We start from the raw sequence: 17,741 nt of genomic DNA on the forward strand, positions 1-17,741 counted from the left end.
TGCCTTTTGGAACAGGCTGTAGTCATCACTCCTGGACTCATTTCACAAACCAGGGATCAGTCTTTGCAAGAAGCTTCTGCAAGGAGAAAGCACGACAGACATAACGACTTAGGTGCTTCTGGACGGGAGAACTTGGCCCCAGTTTATTCGCTGGTTTACACGGGGTGTTTACAAAGCTGTTGTCGATCTCCACGTCGGGATCTTGCCGCTTTGCTGGTGCGCCTTCACAAGTTCTAGGACTGGGGACTGGGCGATGCTCTGAATCCCAGGCACTGTCTCCCCAGGATGCATTTACACACAACCCCAGAGACCATCCCAAGACAAACACATCTGAATTTTCTTTTAACGACGTGTTTTCTCAGCCCCAAGCTTTAGAAAGTATTGCTAAACATTTTAGAGAAGTGAAAAGGAAGCTCTCAGGGGAGAAAGAAAATAAACAAAGGACAGAATGCTGAAAAGGGCCTTTTCTCCATTACCCAGGAATTGAAGACTTTTGAAGTGCCATTTCCTTAGAGCAGTTGATGACTTCAAACACCCCATTCACATGAGCTGCCTTTAACAGCTTATAGATTGGCGGGTCCTGCCTTTTTCAAAGGTCTCAGGATTTTCTTGCTTCGATATGCTCATCTTTGGGGGAAACTTAAGTAAATAAGAGGTAATTTGTGTTCAGTTATTTTAATAATTCATAGACAACTGAACTGAGTGATTTGCTAAACTCTGACACTAAAGAAGTTGCTCAGTGAGAAAACAGAAGCCAGTGAGAGGCTGCTTTGTATTTTTTCCAGCCCATTCTTCGAACCATATTGGATACTTTGAGAATGCAATTCCTTGGAAATTTATTGAGCACCAGCTATATTGATGAAGGATGTTGAGTTGTTTCAATCACTTTTCTAGGGGAAAAAATCTGTAGAAAGCAGGACTCGGCAAACTCCTTTCGAGCTCTGGCTCGTCCTTTGATCTACAACTGCAGAGAAATCAAAGCAGAGGGATGCTCTGTGTGGAAGTTCTGCTCTTCCTCATCATCCGCCGCTGATGCTCTGAGGATCTATTTACCCGTAAGGGTGGATTCCCCAAGAGCCCTCAACTCAAGATACAGCCAGAGTGTATTTTGTTAGCCTGATCACAGTGGATGCAGCATTATTCTTACAATACTGATGTTAATAGCACTGAGGGTTTACTCCACGTCAGGCAGTGTGCTCTGTGTTTCTAAATCAATGTAGCATTTAATCGTCTGTGGCAGCCTATGAGAATGACCCCATTTTACAGATGAGGAAACTGAGGCAGAGAGAGATTGAATAATTTACCCAAACCCCAGCTTAACTAAAACCCACACTGGTGCTCAAAAGAGACCAGATTTGATCCCAGGTGTGTCTGAGTCCCAGTCCACAATGGCAGACTGCATCTGGCTAATACCGTTTGCAGGCAAGAGTTTTGCAGTGTTCACCCTTGTCAAACAGAGAACAAAACCTCTCTTTGACGTGCATCTTTTGCTAACCTTTCTGGATCGTCTTAATTACCTTTACTCTTTTAAATCAGCAATGGGGTAGCTAAAACACTGATGCCCTTTTGACCCCGAAGATAAGGCCTTTAGGGGCAAAGATATCCCAGACTAGACCGATAAAGGATAGCAGGTCTTTACTCCTCTAATGACACTTAACTTTTAGAACGCTAATTATCAACCAGGACTGACTGAAAATGTAAATCCCTGAACTTGAAAAGACAGAAAGTGGATAAGGACAAAATCTCCTGTTTACCCCCTGCTCCGAAAGGGCGGATGTGAGGAGCACGCGGTAAGCTCGGCTGCGCGTTCAGTGTGTCCAGCACTGGACGCCCAGGTCGGTTGGGGCATCCTCCGGCTAGAAGCCGGGTCAGCAGCCTGGACCTTCTAAGAACTTTGACGTCAAAGCACATCAAGTCCACCTTCCACAGCACAGGTGGGACCAGCAGTCTCTGTAGGAAACAGGAGAGGGAGGGAGAAAAGAGGGTGTCCTTGGAAACAGGACGGGCTGGGCATTGACTGGTGTGGGCACCCTCCTCAGGGCAGGAATGTCAGGAAGAGAGGCACGTGGCCAGGCGGACTAATGCCCCACACAGAAGCCAGGGTCTGGGGAATCTGGGCAGGGAGGGTCCAGAGCCACTGGTGTAGCCACAGTCACGGACACTGAAGCCCACTTGACTTAGCAGCCACTAACATCTGCATAACAATGTCATAAGTCCCAAAACTATTTTTAAAATAATCACCTACTTTCTGCCAGGTAATGAGTTTGGTGCTTTATACCTTCTATAATCCACCGCCCCCCCCCCCCCCCGCCAATTCACAGGTTAGATGTTACTAATGCATTTGACAGATGGACTCAGGAAAGTAAGGCACTTGCCTAAGGTCACACGAGAGCTGGAAGAGTCTGGAATCTAGGATAAATTTGTTCCCCCGACCACAGCACGCTTGATGTTTTGGGCTGGATAATTCTCTGTTGTGGAGGACCATGCTGAGCCTTGTGGGGTGTTTAGCAGCATCTCTGGTCTCTCCGCACCAGCTGTTGGTAGCACACCCACCCACCAGCTGTGAAGTGACAACCAAAAATGTCTTCAGATACTGCCAGAGGTCCCCTGGGAGCAAAAGCATCTTCCGATGAGACCCACTGATTGAGACCAAACTAGATCCTCCCATCACTTCTATGAATAAGAATCCTAATTGTCCCCTGTGTACAGATGTGGAATTTAAGGCCCCCAAAGAGTCATCAACTCTGGTTAGGAAGCATTTATGGAACCCACATGGAGAGGAAAACTCCAAATTACACCCAGTCCTGGAAATCTTGAATGAAAGAGCTGGGATGTAACATTTAGTGAGACTCTATCAAATGCCTAGTCATATGTTACACACCATCATTGACAGAAATAAACAAAGCGATACCAAGTTCCTCCCTCCGATAAGCTTACTGTTATATTGGAGAGAGAAAACTAACACATAAAACAATTAGCAAATGCAGGACTAATATCAATATTTTTGAGTCTCTACTGGGTACCAGCCATACACTCCATGGCCAATTTCACTTAGTCCTCACTACACTACTCTGAGGGAGGGACTCTCATTCCCTTCCATTTTACAGATGGACAAACTGAGGTTCTTAGAGGATACATACTCTGTCCAGGTGAAAAAGCTGAATTTACACCTTAGGTCCGATTGGATATGAGTCTCCACCTTGCTGCTCTCTTTGATTTATTAAGGGCCATTTTGACAAAGAACTGGAACATAAGGTTCAGAGAAGAATTCACCCAGGTTTGGCACTTTGGTGCAGAACTCCAAAACTGTGCATGGTGGAGTCAGAAACCTTAAGAATCTACTTTAGATGCCTTTGCGGAGTCATTTTTGAAAGAAAGAAACAGATGGAGAAAGCAAGAGACCCTCTGCTGCGCTGTGTCTTTGGAGGGCTGGGGGGAAGGAAGCATCCGAGGCCACGTTTGGAAAGGAATTCTGGAGCTGGTCTGGGAGATCTGAGTTCCCTGGGCTTGGAAGCAGCCGCCTGTCCCCCGCGGTCCTCTGAGCAGGCCGCGCGCGCCCTCTGCTGGCCGCTGCCGAGAACGCGCCTCCCCTTTGAAGTCCCGCCCCGCTGTGCTTAGGACGCGGCGTGCTCAGCACCGCGGGGAGCTTGAAGCCCAGGAAGCTTTGGCAGCGAGATCTTGTTAGAAAAATTACACTGTGGCATTTTGTTCCTGAAGGAATCTGATAATTGTGAGCAACATCAGGATTGCTGTGTTAGGGACGCAGAATAGCGGTGGTTGAGAGCGAGGACTTTGAAGTCAGGAAAATCTGCATTGGGCTCTCTCTGTCTCCTGGAGAAGTTAATCACCTCCGCTGGGCCTCCGTGTCCCCCTCCGTAAAGGAAACCCCCCTTAGAGACCTCTTGCGAGGATGGATGAGATGATGCATGTAAAGAGCCTGGTTCAGAACTCCCCCTTACCCCTTCCCCTCAAAAAAAAACCCTCAATCATTAGCAGCAATCATAATTAATTAGTATCTTTCTCCAAGTTACCTTTTATTGTGTGGCCTTTGCTTGGGACGTCACGTGGACCAAAAATCTTCTTCGTTGGCCTTTTATTCCAGGGTCGTTTCAGCATCAACCTTTACGGAACCGGCCTGTCTCTAACTGAATCTGCCAGATGGATCTCACAAGGGAATTATGCCGTCTCTGACATCAAGAAGTCGCCGGTAAGGTTAACAGTGGGTTGGGGGATGGATTTTGTTTTCTTTTCCTTCCTCTCTCTCTCCGCCTGAGGTAGTGGTGCTAAAGGGAATGGGTTTGCTTTCGCACTTCTTCAAATCATTTTGCAAAGTGTCAGGGAAAAAAAATTAGGACCTAAATCAAAGGTCAAAGCATGTATAGGTGAGTGGAGCAGAAAGTCTTTGCTTCCTTTTTGGTGAATTCTTCCCAGAGATGTGAACTTGTGATCCATCCCAGTCATTAGAAGAATGCTAACCAGGAAGCTAAAAGCAGTCAGCAGCCTCTAAGGGAAAATGTGGCTCAGACACCTTGCAGTTAATTGGCCAACATGCAACTCACTTCTGTGAACTTAGGGAAAATGATGTTTGTTTCAGAAGAATTGAAATACAGATGGGGCTGGAAGAAGGGATAATTCATTCTGGAGCCACTCACAGGTTCTCCAAGTCAGTTTTTCCTGCTCTAGAATCTTACTGCTCAAGATGTGGTCCCCACAGAGCCTCAACACCACCAGGGAACTTGTTGCCAAAGCAGTTTCTGGGGCTTCAGGGCTTCAGAGTCAGGACCTGCAACTGAACAAGGTCCCTGTTGGTTCATAAGCACAGAGCAGCTTGCAAGGCACTGGTCTGTGTAGTGCTTCTCAGTCTGGGTGTGCATTAGAATCACAGGGGAAAGTTTAAAATGCATGTGCCGGGCCCCACCCAGAGTCTCTGACACCTGGGTCTGATGTATTATAAGCCGGGGAGGGGCTGTTGTTGGGGAGCGCTGCCTTTCCCCGCCCTCCCTGAGAAGCGCTGAGAGCGTGGAGCGGGAGCCTGACCCCGGGACGAATGGACGAACGGGAAACTTACCAGGGTTGGCCTGTGGCCCCAGTCCTGCAACAGCCGTGACCTCTACCTCCGGGTCTCCTCCGAAATGTGAGTGAGGGAGGAAAAAGAAGAGGACTGGAAAGTAGGGTATTATTCCATGGTGGGGTTGCCAGAAAAAATACAGGACGCCCAATTAAATTTGAATTTCAGATAAACAAGGAAGGTTTTTATGTTTGTTTGTTTGTTTTATAAGCATGTCTGAAACACTGCATGGGACATACTTACTCTAAAAAATGTATTTGTTGTTTATCTGAAATTCACATCCGAATGCACATCCTTTCTTTTTATTTGCTAAACCCTATCAAAATCGGAAGATAAACAGCTAGGTAAGGGGGGTGGGAAGGGATAAATCAAGAGTTCACAATCTGCACCTCTTCGGGAGTAAAAGTGATCTTGATTGTGGCGGTGGTTTCCAAGGTACATACATCTATCAGAATTTATCAAATTGTACATCTGAAATATGTGTAGTTTACAGGAATTACACTGCAACAAAGGTGTTTTTAAAAAGGACAAAATAAAAATAAAATAGAAGTGGGAAAAAAACCCCAACACAACCTGCTTCCACAGAAAAAGGGAAGAAAGAATGATTGTGACGTCCCAGGAAAATCTCAGTTTCCTAAACCCTCTTTTTTTTTTTTTTAGTTTCCAGGGTTAAATTTGTATCTTTGGAGAAAAACAAAACAAAACAAAAAAACCTCCCTCACTCCTGCTTTTCACTAAGCCAATCAACTCCTTCAAATCTGATCATCTAAATGGCCACATTGATTGCTTATAAATGAATCATTGGATTTTTTGCCTTGTACTGAAAGCAATAAAGAGCCCCGAGAGAGAGCACGTGTGCTTTAGAATGCAGTGCTTTACCCTGTGCCCTGAAATCCTAATGTTCTTCCCTATTCCTATCATATGTTGTTTCAGTGACCGAGAGAAACGAAAAATTAACTGCCCAAAACGTGGTCAGACATAAAGCGTGATTATGTAGGAAGCCATTTATATAAACGGTGTAACAAGTTTTTCAATTCTATGTGTTAGCGTCCATACTGCAGTTTTCAGCCAGATCCTAAAAATGATTACAGCCGGGAGCGCCACCTTATGGAGACAGTGATTATTACCATGTCAAATTGGCTGGCTGTTCCTGCAGCCTCTTTTGGGAGGTTACATCTGTGCTGGAGGGAACTGGTTTCGCAATTGCTTGTCAGCATTTTTTTTTTTTTTTTTAATCTTGGTGTTCCATGACAGCGCAGAGAGCCTGAGTTCAGAATTAATCTCGAGGGTCTGTCGAGCACTCCTTATTAATCCCCTGGAGCCAGGACTAAGCAATCTCTAGCTCCTGGCAGCCCCGAGAAATGATGCTCTGTGTGCCTGACCTGCCGCACAGTCCATGGAGCAACATGCCTTAGGGATGCTCCATGAAAATAGGCTTCCACAGCCAGAGACACTTGGAAAAATTGTGTATTTTACTTTCTTCCTAAAGAGCCACAGTAAGTGTGTGTGTATGGAGGTTGGAATAAAGTATACAGGAAGGAAACTGGAGTGATTTCATTTAAGCCAGTGTTTCCCTAAATCAGGGGTTCTCCTACTTGGGTGTGCGCATGAGCACCACCTCCAGGACTTGCTGAAACAGCCAGCCTGGGGAGGGGCCCGGAATGTACATTTCCAACAGTTTCCTAGCTGCTGCTGATGCCCTGGTCTGGGACCACATTTTGAGAACCAGTCAGCAGCCTAAGTTAAATCAACCACAGAGCCTTCTTTTCAAAGTTACACCTTTTAATTTCTCCAAATTACCAGTGTTCTGTGGAACACACTTTGGAAAACTGTCATGTCTTGCTCCTACCGTGATTACCACCACCTTGCTTCTGAGAGACTGAGGCCGGTCCTCTGTACGGTGCACAGATCCTGGCCAGTCCTAATCTCCCCAGACAGCCCTGTTTTGATTCGGTCCTCAGATCATCACTCCTCAGTTGGTTTTGTTTTTCTGCTGGGAGCTGCAGAGAGAAAAAACACGATGAAAACCTCCATTTTCCAAACCTGCTTGGCAATAAAGTGTTTTCCCCAAGCAAAACTAAAGGAAAACTCTAATCATTCAGGGTAAAGCCGAATTACCAGAGCCACTTAGAGGGCGGGAACACCGTCTCAGTATCAGGCAGAGAACTGGTGAAAAGAAGTCTCAGTGGCAGGCTTACTGCTGCCCGCCTTGTGTGTGATGGAAAGAATTCTCCTTTTTTGAACTAAGAGGAATAATGATTTCTGCTATTGAAATAGCTGTTTATTGGGCAGTTTACATGCGTGAAATCCCATTCTTCCAGCTTTCTCATCAAATTCTTGGGAGGGTGCTGAAGTCAAAAGCCCACAGTGGCTGCAGAGTATCGAGGTTAAGTACCCCGACGCTGAAGTCAGATTGCCTGTCATTATGTGCACTACTAGCTCTGCCATCTGGGGCAAGTTAGTTAATTTCTCAGGGACCTCAGTATCTTTATCCATAAAATGGGGATCATGGTGGTCCTTATGCAGCTGGGTTCATGTGGAACATAAATAGAATAGAGAGGTGAAAATGTGTGCGTGTCACTGGGCAGACAGCAGGGGTGCAGTAAATATTAGCTGTTCCTGTTGTAACATTTTCATAGGCCTAAGGCTGGCCTTACAGTTTCAAAACTTGGTCATGGTGATGAAGGAAGCAAGCTGGCTTGAGATGGAAGGACAGAGGCCTGCAGCCTGGACCTGGCTGGGCCCCCAGCACCGCATGGAGTTTGGTCCTGGGGGCCCCACCCCACCTGGCAGGGAGGCATGCGGCGCGCCCCCTTGGCCCAGGGACGGAGTTCCAGGCAGACATTTCTGGCTTACCTGCGGGGCTTAGGGGTCTGAGTTTCTACTCTGCTTGGGTGTGTGTGGGAGGGGCAGGCAGAGAGAAACGGGGCCACGGCCCAGGTGTGAGATTGGTGAGAAGCTGTTGATGTTCTGAGCTCCCCTACCAGTGATGGTCTGTGCACCCTGGACTTGTGAATGTGTTCAGCATGTGAAAGGGCCCCAACCCCATCTGGAAGACCTGCCCTCACCAGAAACATGCCAGTTCTCAGGGTCGGGTTCTGGAACAGCCTTCAGAGCCAAGCTCAGGGAAGGCAGGTTCACTGAGGCCTGATGGGAGAGGTGCTCTCGGGTCTTGTTTTGTTGCTTTCCTTGTGTACCTGGGGCATTGGGGTCAGCGGGGTGCTCACGGCCTGTGTCTAAGGGCTGGATGCCTGGCCTTGGGGCCAAATGGTCATTCCTGATTCTGAGGGAAGAGCTGTAAATTGAAGAATAGCTTTGAAATTAAAAATGAATGAGGACTGTATTATCAGAGATGAGATAGACTCAGTTCTGTCTTGCAGTTCATTTACAACCAGTGGAGTTAAGGTAACGTGAGGTGAATATGTGTGTGTGTACGTTGTGTGTGTGTGTGTGTGTGTAGCAAGCAGGATCGCTTCTGGTTTCTCCACCATAAGGTGCCGGCTTCTAACCCACAACTGATGTATGAAAATCGGTGGAGTGTAAAAATCATACTACAGACAAGCAACGTGAAACTACCTTTTTTTTATATTTTTGTATGTATTGTTCTGTACGATCCTATGGAAGTCAGATGATTATACACATACTCATATATACATATATATATATACACACACACACACATATACATATAGGTAAGTCTTTCTAGAACTGTATTTGGAGAAAAAACAAATACTGTGTTTCATGGCCATTTCGCTCCACACACACTCCAACGAAATGTGAATAAGCAAACTTCGATCAAAGATGTGTTGGCTTTCCTAAATTACACGAGTCAACCTCCCCTGGTCATACTGACTGTGAAATGTAGAGAAATTTATGATAAGTATGAACTGTATTGTTAATGGAACAGAGTTATTCATTTTAATTATATGTAAAAGCTCAAACTCTGCTAGCAGAATATTTATTGAAAAGAGATTTTTTGGAGGGCAGGCTCTCATGAAGAAGTAAAAGTGATTGACAATTAGCATTTCATTGTGTGTGAGTGGGTGCTTTGAAAATGCTGGAAAATACACCTTTTTCTCTGAAGTAGGCGCTGTTTCCATGGCAATCATGTTTATGCTATTCATTTTCTCAGTATATATATATTTTTATCCTGTAGTAGAAATAAGTTTTAGCTCAGCCTTTGCCTATGTCAAATTACTAGAGTCCTCATTAATAAAATAAAATGAACATTGCAAAGCTAGTGTCAGTGATTTTTAGAATTACCCAGGCTGTTCCTCATCTCCATGAGAACAGGCTCTGATGGAGATCCACACATAAAAAACACCGTTCTGACAAAAACAGCTAATATTTATGAGATGCGTACATTAGGCCAGGTGCTACACTAAGCACTTTGTATGCGTTCTTCCGTTTGCTGCAAACCTGCAAGGGGAGACCGCTACCATCCCCATTTGGCAGATGCACCAGGAAACTGAGGTTTAAAGAGGTTATTGGAAGGCATAATACAAGCCTGAGGCAATCTGGTCTCTGCTCCTGGGTCAGGAAGAGTTTAGGTGAAACACAGCTTTGATGAGACAGGAGACAGTCTTACTATGTCAGAATCCTTCCACCAGAAGAATGAGGTCCTGGCTGGTAGACCAGTTGCTCTGGCATCAGATCTAGTTAGTGGTGTCGGTCTAGCTCCAGATCTAATATGGTCCCCTAAAACCAGGACCAAGTGGGGTGATGGAAACCACTTTCCCAACTTAATCTCACTCATCATCAAAGATATACAAACTTTTTAAAAAGTGAAACTATTTTCTTTCTTTCTTTCTTTTTTTTACTAAATTGGCAAACTTTTTCTTTCTCTCTGTCTTTTTTTAAGTAACGTTATCCATTGTTTTCGAGAGATCTTCATAGCTTGGCCGTATGAACCACATACAGCCCAAAGAGATCCTGAAATGTAAGCACAAGTATGGTTCACAGCAGTCCCAGTAGAGACGATTGTGAAACATCTCAGATGCTAAACCTTGTGCGAGACTAGGGGTGGAGGTGGCTAATATGATACAGTAATTTACAAAATGGGATATGATGCCCCAGTCAAACAGGGAGATTTTCATAACGTGGAAGAGCATTAAGGGGACTAATTAGCAAATCCATCTGAATGGCAGTTAACAGAGAAGAGTGTACTTTATCTTCAGGCTTTTTTATTTATTTATTCATTCAACAAATGTGTCTTTAGACCATTATGAGCTATAGGCTGCTAGGTTCTAGAGACTCTCAGATTGCAACAAGGCAGAGAGAATGACCCAATTTTACAGGGTAAAACTGTGCAGAAACTGCATCAGAAAGGTGTCGCAGAGGAAGTGGCCTCTGGGCTAGGTTCTGAAAAATTTCCCAGGCAAAAGTTGGGTGGTTCAGTGCGTACAGAGAGGGGAAGGGAAGAGTGTTCCAGTTACAGGAGTGGCATGTGCAAAGGCCCTGCATTAGAAGAGGCCTGTTAGAGGGACAACCCAAAGAAATGCATTGGAGATGGGGGTAACAGGAAAGGAGGATGCCAGATGAGTCTGGAGAGACAGGCAGGACCAGTCCGCACAAGACTGTAGACCAGGGTTCAGTAAATGTTTTCTGTAAAGGAGCAGATAATAAGTATTTTAGACTTTGCCCCCCAAGAAGTAAAAATCAATGGTATTATATAGATATTTATATGACAAGAGTGAAAACCAATTTGCACAACATTTTTGATTAAATTCAAAGCCTAGTAATAATTGAATATAAATTTTTGAACTACAGATCTACCAAGGAGAAGAATCAAATATTGAGAGAGGATAACATTTCGCTTAATCCGAGCTCTCTCTCATCAAAATGAGTGAGAAACGTTTATCTGTGAATGCTGATCTGAAATGAGATTTTCTGTACTTCATCTTTATAAATGTCTTCTTACAGGGATGGGTATCACCAAACACTAGTATTACCCACAATCACATCATTTTAATTGAGCGTCTTCATGCATGGGCAAGCATTTGTAGAATTCTGTTCGATTTTTTACTTGCTATTTACCTTACAACGTGTCATTACATTACAGATTAATCACTGGTAATTGAAGGTGAGATGGAAGTTTCTGAATTACCTCATTAGATGGATTTTGAGATATGAAATTTTCCTTTGCACTTACATCAAAGTAAAAAAAATGCTACTGGAACTTTAGTTCATGCTCGGAAAATGTATTCACTCTACATATATTTATAATGGCAATGTAAGATATTGTTTTAATATTTGACAGAATGGGAAGGTGTACAAAGCACCTTAACATTATTTATAAATGAAACAGTTTTTGTTGTTACTGAAATGACTCTACCACAGTGTAAGTTTTCACCTCTAAGTGCAGTTTTTGCCTTGTAACTTTAGCTTCAGTTCATTAAGAAAGACTTTCAAGTCAGTAGCAAAAGATAACGTCCAAAGCTATTAAGTGTCCCCTGACAGTGATTGTGGACACTTCTTCTTGTTCAGAAAAAAAATTAATCCCAGCTCTGAACTCAAAATTCACAGTAAAACTTTACCACTGCTCTGTCATCAAATCACTGTCTAGTAGGATAAGTTAAGGAATTCAGCTTCTAGTCCCGACCCTAAATGAACAAAACCGATGATGGTTAAGTTTATGATTAAAAAAAAAAAAGAAGAAGTTCGTCCTTAACACCACCGGTTCTGTAGCACCAGACAGGTTCATATATTTTCTACAGTGAATAATCACAGGCTTTAAACATCTTACATTTTCACAAGCTCTGTAAATTGGTCCAACCAAAGCTTTTCCTTCTCCACACATATTTCTTAGTTGTCAGCACATCTTAGCAGGTTACGCTTCAGTTTATCTGCTCTAGTGTTTTCTCAGCCTCTTTGAAATAGTCTCACGTGTACTTGTTCCACACAGACCATTCAGAGACGAACTCTTGAGTCCCTCCCCACTTAGCATCTTCTCCTCAAATCAGCAACTGAGGAGCATCAGAAAACCTGTCTGCACCTCAAAAGCCAAAGGAAACCTCTCATATTCTTTGCGGTTTTTAATGGATTATTGATGTTTTGTTTTTTAATGGATTATTGATGTGTTGCAGAACCAGTGGTGTTAATGATGAACTTCTTTTTCTATCATAAACTTAACATTTTGTCCTTAACTTTTTGAGCAACTGTTCTTGCCCAAAGGATAGTAGTCTTAAACAAGTTTATTCCCCTGAATGTGTTTCTTCAGCTTTTCCAATTAAACAATATTTCACTAACTCACCAGCTATTAGTAGACAGTTTTCTTTGTTACACTAACGTAGGAGCCATTTGGAAACTTACTCATTTTCATCTTTTATTCTCATGTGTCTTGATTTTTTTAATTTTTGTGAAGAATTAGGCTTTGATGAGATACTCTGTTTTAAGTGTTCTAAATTCCTGACCGTTGCTTTCCTATAAGTTTGGAATATTGTGGCAAACCCTGAGTTTGGTGATGGTGGTGTAGACTGTGTTCTTTCAGCACAGCTGTCATGTCACTGCATGAGAAATGCAATGCTTTACCATCTAAACTTGACAACAGGATACTCCAGGTGCTCCTGTAGCTTGAAAGTGTAATAGTCAAGTCTACTCGTCACTTCTTTTCTTGTTTTGCCATACACTGGGAACTAAATAAACAAAAGAAAATGATAAGATACAGCAACACATGTGGCATCAAAACGCTAAGTTAAAATGGTGTCGCTGTGACTGGTAGTGTGCTGAGGAGCAGTGGGAGGCAGTGAGAGCCATCGTAACTGCTCAGCTCTGTGGTTGTAGCCTGAAAGCAGCCACAACATGAGCAAATAAATGGGCTGTGTTCCAATAGAACTTTATTTATAGAAGATGTGGCATATAGATATACAATGGAATACTACTCAGCCATGATAAAGAACAAAATAATGCCATCTGCAGCAACCTGGAGCTGGAGATCGTTAGTCTAAGTGAAGTAAGCCAGAAAGAGAAAGAAAAATAACATATATCACTCATGTGTAGAATCTAAAAAAAATGACACAAATGAACTTGTTTACAAAACAGAAACAGACTCAGACATAGAGAACAAACTTAACAGTTACCAGGGAGGAAAGGGATTAGGAAGGGATAAATTAGGAGTTAGAGATTTGCAGATACTAACTACTAAATATAAAGTAGATAAACAGCAAGGTCCTACTGTATAGCACAGGGAACTATATTCAATACCTTGTAATAGCCTATAATGAAAAAGAATATGAAAAGGAATAGATGTATGTACATGTATGACTGAAACTGATGCTGTACACCAGAAATTGACACAACATTGTAAACCGACTATACTTCAATAAAAAAAATCCTTTCTTTGCACTGACATTTCAATTTTATATAATTTCCACATGTCAAGAAATAATATTCTTGGTTTACTTCTTCTCGATCATTTAAAAATAGAAATGCTCTTCTCGACATTTGGAGTAGCAGCAATAATCAATTAAAAAGCAAAGCATTCCACTTGAGTGGTTTTCTTTGGCTCTTGAGTAGTAGATAGGTTTTTCTGATTCTCTCCAGTTATTGATTTGAGGAGACCATGCTGAGTGGAAAGGCACTCAAGAATTCATCTCTGTGATTGGTCTGTGTGGAACAAGTACATGTGAGACTATTTCAAAGAGGTTGAGAAAACACTAGTGCAGAAAAACTGAAGTGTAATCTGCTAAGATGTGGGCCGTGCAGACACAGGTTGGGGGCGTGGTTGGGTCCAGCGCTTGCTTTAGACTGTGGTGAGGATGTTGAGCCCCAGTTCTACTCAGAAGGCCTGCCTGCTGCACGTACAAGAATCATTTCCCCAAAAGCCAGTGCAAGCCCCGGAGCTTATCCACCAAGCAAGTGGACTCAAGTGATGCGTCTCTTTGCAGGATGGTACCCGCGTCATAGGGAAATGCGGTGGTTACTGTGGAAAATGTGCTCCATCCTCTGGCACTGGCCTGGAAGTTCGAGTTTTATAGTTAAGGTAAGTATCTGTCTGTCTCTGTCTCATTCTTTCTGTAGCCTCATGATTAGTAAATGTGGGTGGGTGAGACAGGTGACTTGTAAACATCTTGCAGCTGACCCAGTGCATTTCTACCTTTTCCTCTCCTGTTCCTCTGTCCGCACATGACTGGGGATGTCTGTTCTCTGCCCTTGGACATACGGTCCCTAGACTTCCTGCACCAGAGTAGTCTGCGGTGCTTATTTAAAATGCTCCTTTCTGAGCTCCATCTCTAGAGGTCCTACTTTCTTAAGCCTCTGGCAGAGTCAGAAATCTGTATCCTTCATGCAGGGAATTCTGAGGCAGGTGATTCAAGAATCAGCCTTTGAGAGATTCTGCCCAAGAGTGTTACAAGAGTCACATTAATGGCATTCAGTGAGCCCTGACCATGTGCCGGGCACCATGCTGAGCGCTTAGCATCATTTCAGTGAATCCTCACGACAAAGCCACGAGCTGGGGCTGTTATCCTCATCTTATGGTGGAAGCCGAGGCTCACAGTTAAGTAAGGTCACCATGGAATCCCTTGACAGAACCCAGCCAGAATTGTCCTCCACTAAAGCCAGTGCTATCAATTAATGTACTCTTTCACAAACCTGTGACTCAGTGTGTGATCCAAGGACCGGCACGATCTACATCTTGTGGGATTTATTATAAATGCAGAATCTCAGGCATCATTCTTGTTAGAAATACAGAATCTCATGCCTGTTTAGAAGTCTTGACAATTCCTAGTCTTGCTACATTATGCTGGCAAGTGCTCCCTCTGCTGGAAAGAGAGTGGAATTGGCACTCTTTTGCTCATCACAGTGCCTTTCTGGTAAAAGGGATGAGCTCAGCCAACTCATGCGACGGGTGACGGGGTCTCCTACAACTTCCTTGAAGCTTCTAGCAGCCCACTACTCTGGAAGGCTCTTCAAGATCCTGGCAAAGGAGTACCTAGTTGACACTTATGTATCAGTGTCAATGTTTAATTAAACATCCATATTCAAAATTATGATCTTAAATTAGGATTATTTCCACTGCAGGAGCCAAGAGAAAAAAAAAAGAAAGAAAGGCACTTATTGTCTTAAATACCTGAGATGTCAAAACAGTGGTCTAGCTTCAGGCATGGCTGGATCCAGAGGCTTAAACAGAGTCATCAGAACTCTTTCTTTTTCCATCCATCAGCAATGCTTGCCTCTAAAATGGCCTCATCCTCAGGCAGATCATCTCCCACATACCACGATCGTTGACCATTCTAGGCTTACATCATCCTTACAGCTGATGGCCCCAAGTAAATATTCACCTTCGCATCTATTCTACACAAGAACTCTGGCTCTAATGGTGTCACGTTGCCATTTCTGAACCAATCACAATACCCAGGAGACTGGGATCGTGTGCCCACCTAGAGGCAGATGACGGACAGCTTCAATTGGAAGAGGGATGATTCCCAAAGAACCAGAAGGGATTTGTTATCAGAAAAGAAGAGATGGGATTGAGGCAGACAAAATCAGTGGATTTCCGCTAGGGATCCCCATCTTGTATGTCTTATATATATTTTATATCTAGTAAAATAAATTTTTATATACACTTTATGTCCAGTGAAACTTGAGTGAGTACATATACCTGATACTGACATGCATGTCGATAAAAAGAAGACTAGAAGGAAATACACCAATATTTGAAGAACATTATCTCAGGTGCGGGGATCACAGGCTAATGGCTTTTTAATTTATTCTTTATCCGCCCTGAAATTTCCATGTGTCTTGTAGCAAGCATTATCTTTAAAATCTAGAAAAAGTAGTGCATTTTTGAGTTCTATATGTAAAAAAGTATCGTTTACCTACCCTGGACTTAGGGCATTTGAGGCGAGAGATTTACATTTCTTGGTTGGTTCATTTGTTTTCAGGTGCTCTGAAGAGGAAGCCTTTGTGGGATGGATGAAGGATAGTGATGCAATACCTCCACCTTAAAATTTGAGTGTGTGTGTGTGTGTATGTGTGTGAGGACTTGTGTGCCCGAGTGTGTGTGTGTGTACATATGCATATATATATATACATATATACACACACATATATATGTGTGTGTATATAGATGTGGGATATCCTAATGATGTAAAGTTTAATATTTATGTTCAGAATTATTTATTGTGATGTAATATTTTTGTACGTAAAATGATTCTATTATGACTGCCTTTTGCATTGCTTTGTCCCCTGCAGTCAGACCACTGCATTTTACGTACTCTACATTATATGTAGTCCTCTGACAAAAGTGATCCTTCATTATCACGGTACACTATTGTTTACTTTCTGTCTGTAAATGTTTTATTGTTACTTTTTTTTTTAATGGTAATGTTTTTTTTTTTTTAAAAAAACAACCTAGCCGCCATCAAGGTGCTACAAAAGTCGTATGAGGATATTTTTGCCATTTCTAGGAAAGTATCGTTAACCAATAAGTAATTTAGTGATGTCACAGATTGTACCAGCTATTAATTATGTTAAATGTCTATTCAGTTTCATGTGATCTCTGGGAAAAAAAAAGTCACTGCCTTGGTGCTAATATTGTATGTATTTAAGTGATCGTCAGACTCAGAAACGTAAACACTTCTAATAAAAGGGAGAAACCGAAGGACAGCTTCCAATGGACAGAAGCACTTGGATGAAGCAAGACCAACTGGTTACCCTTATTCGGGGACGTGCCTTTTGGGGAAGAGAGTTGGACTTTGTTGTTGTTGTTATTAATACTTTGCTTCAGTTCATGGTGCCTTGGTCTCTCTGTGGTTACACGGAGGGTCCCCCGAGCAGCTTCGTTACAGAGTGACATTGAGCAAATGAGGTCTGCTCAGCGTTTTGCCAAGATATGCTAAAATGGTGTCCATGTTTACTGGTTGCAAGACACAGGATGCATGGGGTGGGCGGTGGCCTTCAACACCCCCAGTACATCCGGAGAAGGTCAGAACTGGGCTCTTAGTCATCAGGACTGCCTTTTGCATGAAAACATTGGCTGGTAACTTGACTTCTCTTAAGGTCATAAGCCTAAAATCCTGCCAGTGTTCCTGGCTGCTGCAGTAATTGGCACTCGTGAGGAGAAATGAACTATGGAGCACAAAATGCCTGAGTCTTTCTCATCTTCCGTTAATCTTTGGATTCTGTCCGTCTTTGGAAGTACTCTGTTGCTTCTTAACAAAATGGGAGTGCCGAAGCCATGTTCTTTCTGCCCTTCTTCCTGACTGAAGAAAAGTCATCACCCATATCAGACACTTGATTTGAGAAACCCTCCCACTTCAAAAAACTAAAGAGATTGGGAAAAACCTAGCAGTATTCTCCAAACCCAAACAAACTCCAGAATGCTCCAGGAAGTTATATTCAATGTATGAGTGTTATTCTCCATTATTAATACATTGTGAAAATATACTATGAATAAATACCATGACCACATCAAACATTTGTGTTTCACATGTTTTCTGGATTCTCGATTCAGGTTGGAATGAACTTGTCTCTAGTTTTTAAGATTACCAGATCAAGAAGAAATGCAGATTTTCTCAATCCCAGTGATTACATTTGCCATTCTGGAGACAGACAAGGGATGGGAACTGTCCCCAACGTCTGTCTTCTCATCACTCAAATCAGTTGAAGTAGTTTTTCTGAAAATCAAAGGCAAAAACCTCTTGTCTGTGTGATGGGGAGCAAGTGAGCAAAC

The 17,741-nt window shown here is 43.0% G+C and overlaps 1 protein-coding gene across 1 annotated transcript in view; it reads left to right on the plus strand.

Annotated features, from left to right (window-relative positions):
- The window catches only part of ADAMTS9 (ADAM metallopeptidase with thrombospondin type 1 motif 9), a 156,812-nt gene extending 139,328 nt beyond the window's left edge, over positions 1-17,484 (plus strand). The window contains 3 exon segments of the mRNA XM_006178299.3: positions 4,103-4,207; positions 13,954-14,048; positions 15,952-17,484. Of these exon segments, the coding sequence (XP_006178361.2) occupies positions 4,103-4,207; positions 13,954-14,043 (195 nt within the window). The 3' untranslated portion in view covers positions 14,044-14,048; positions 15,952-17,484.
- Positions 17,485-17,741: the final 257 nt, after the last annotated feature.

This window comes from Camelus ferus, chromosome 17, assembly GCF_009834535.1.
Source record: "Camelus ferus isolate YT-003-E chromosome 17, BCGSAC_Cfer_1.0, whole genome shotgun sequence".
NCBI classification, from domain to species: domain Eukaryota; kingdom Metazoa; phylum Chordata; class Mammalia; order Artiodactyla; family Camelidae; genus Camelus; species Camelus ferus.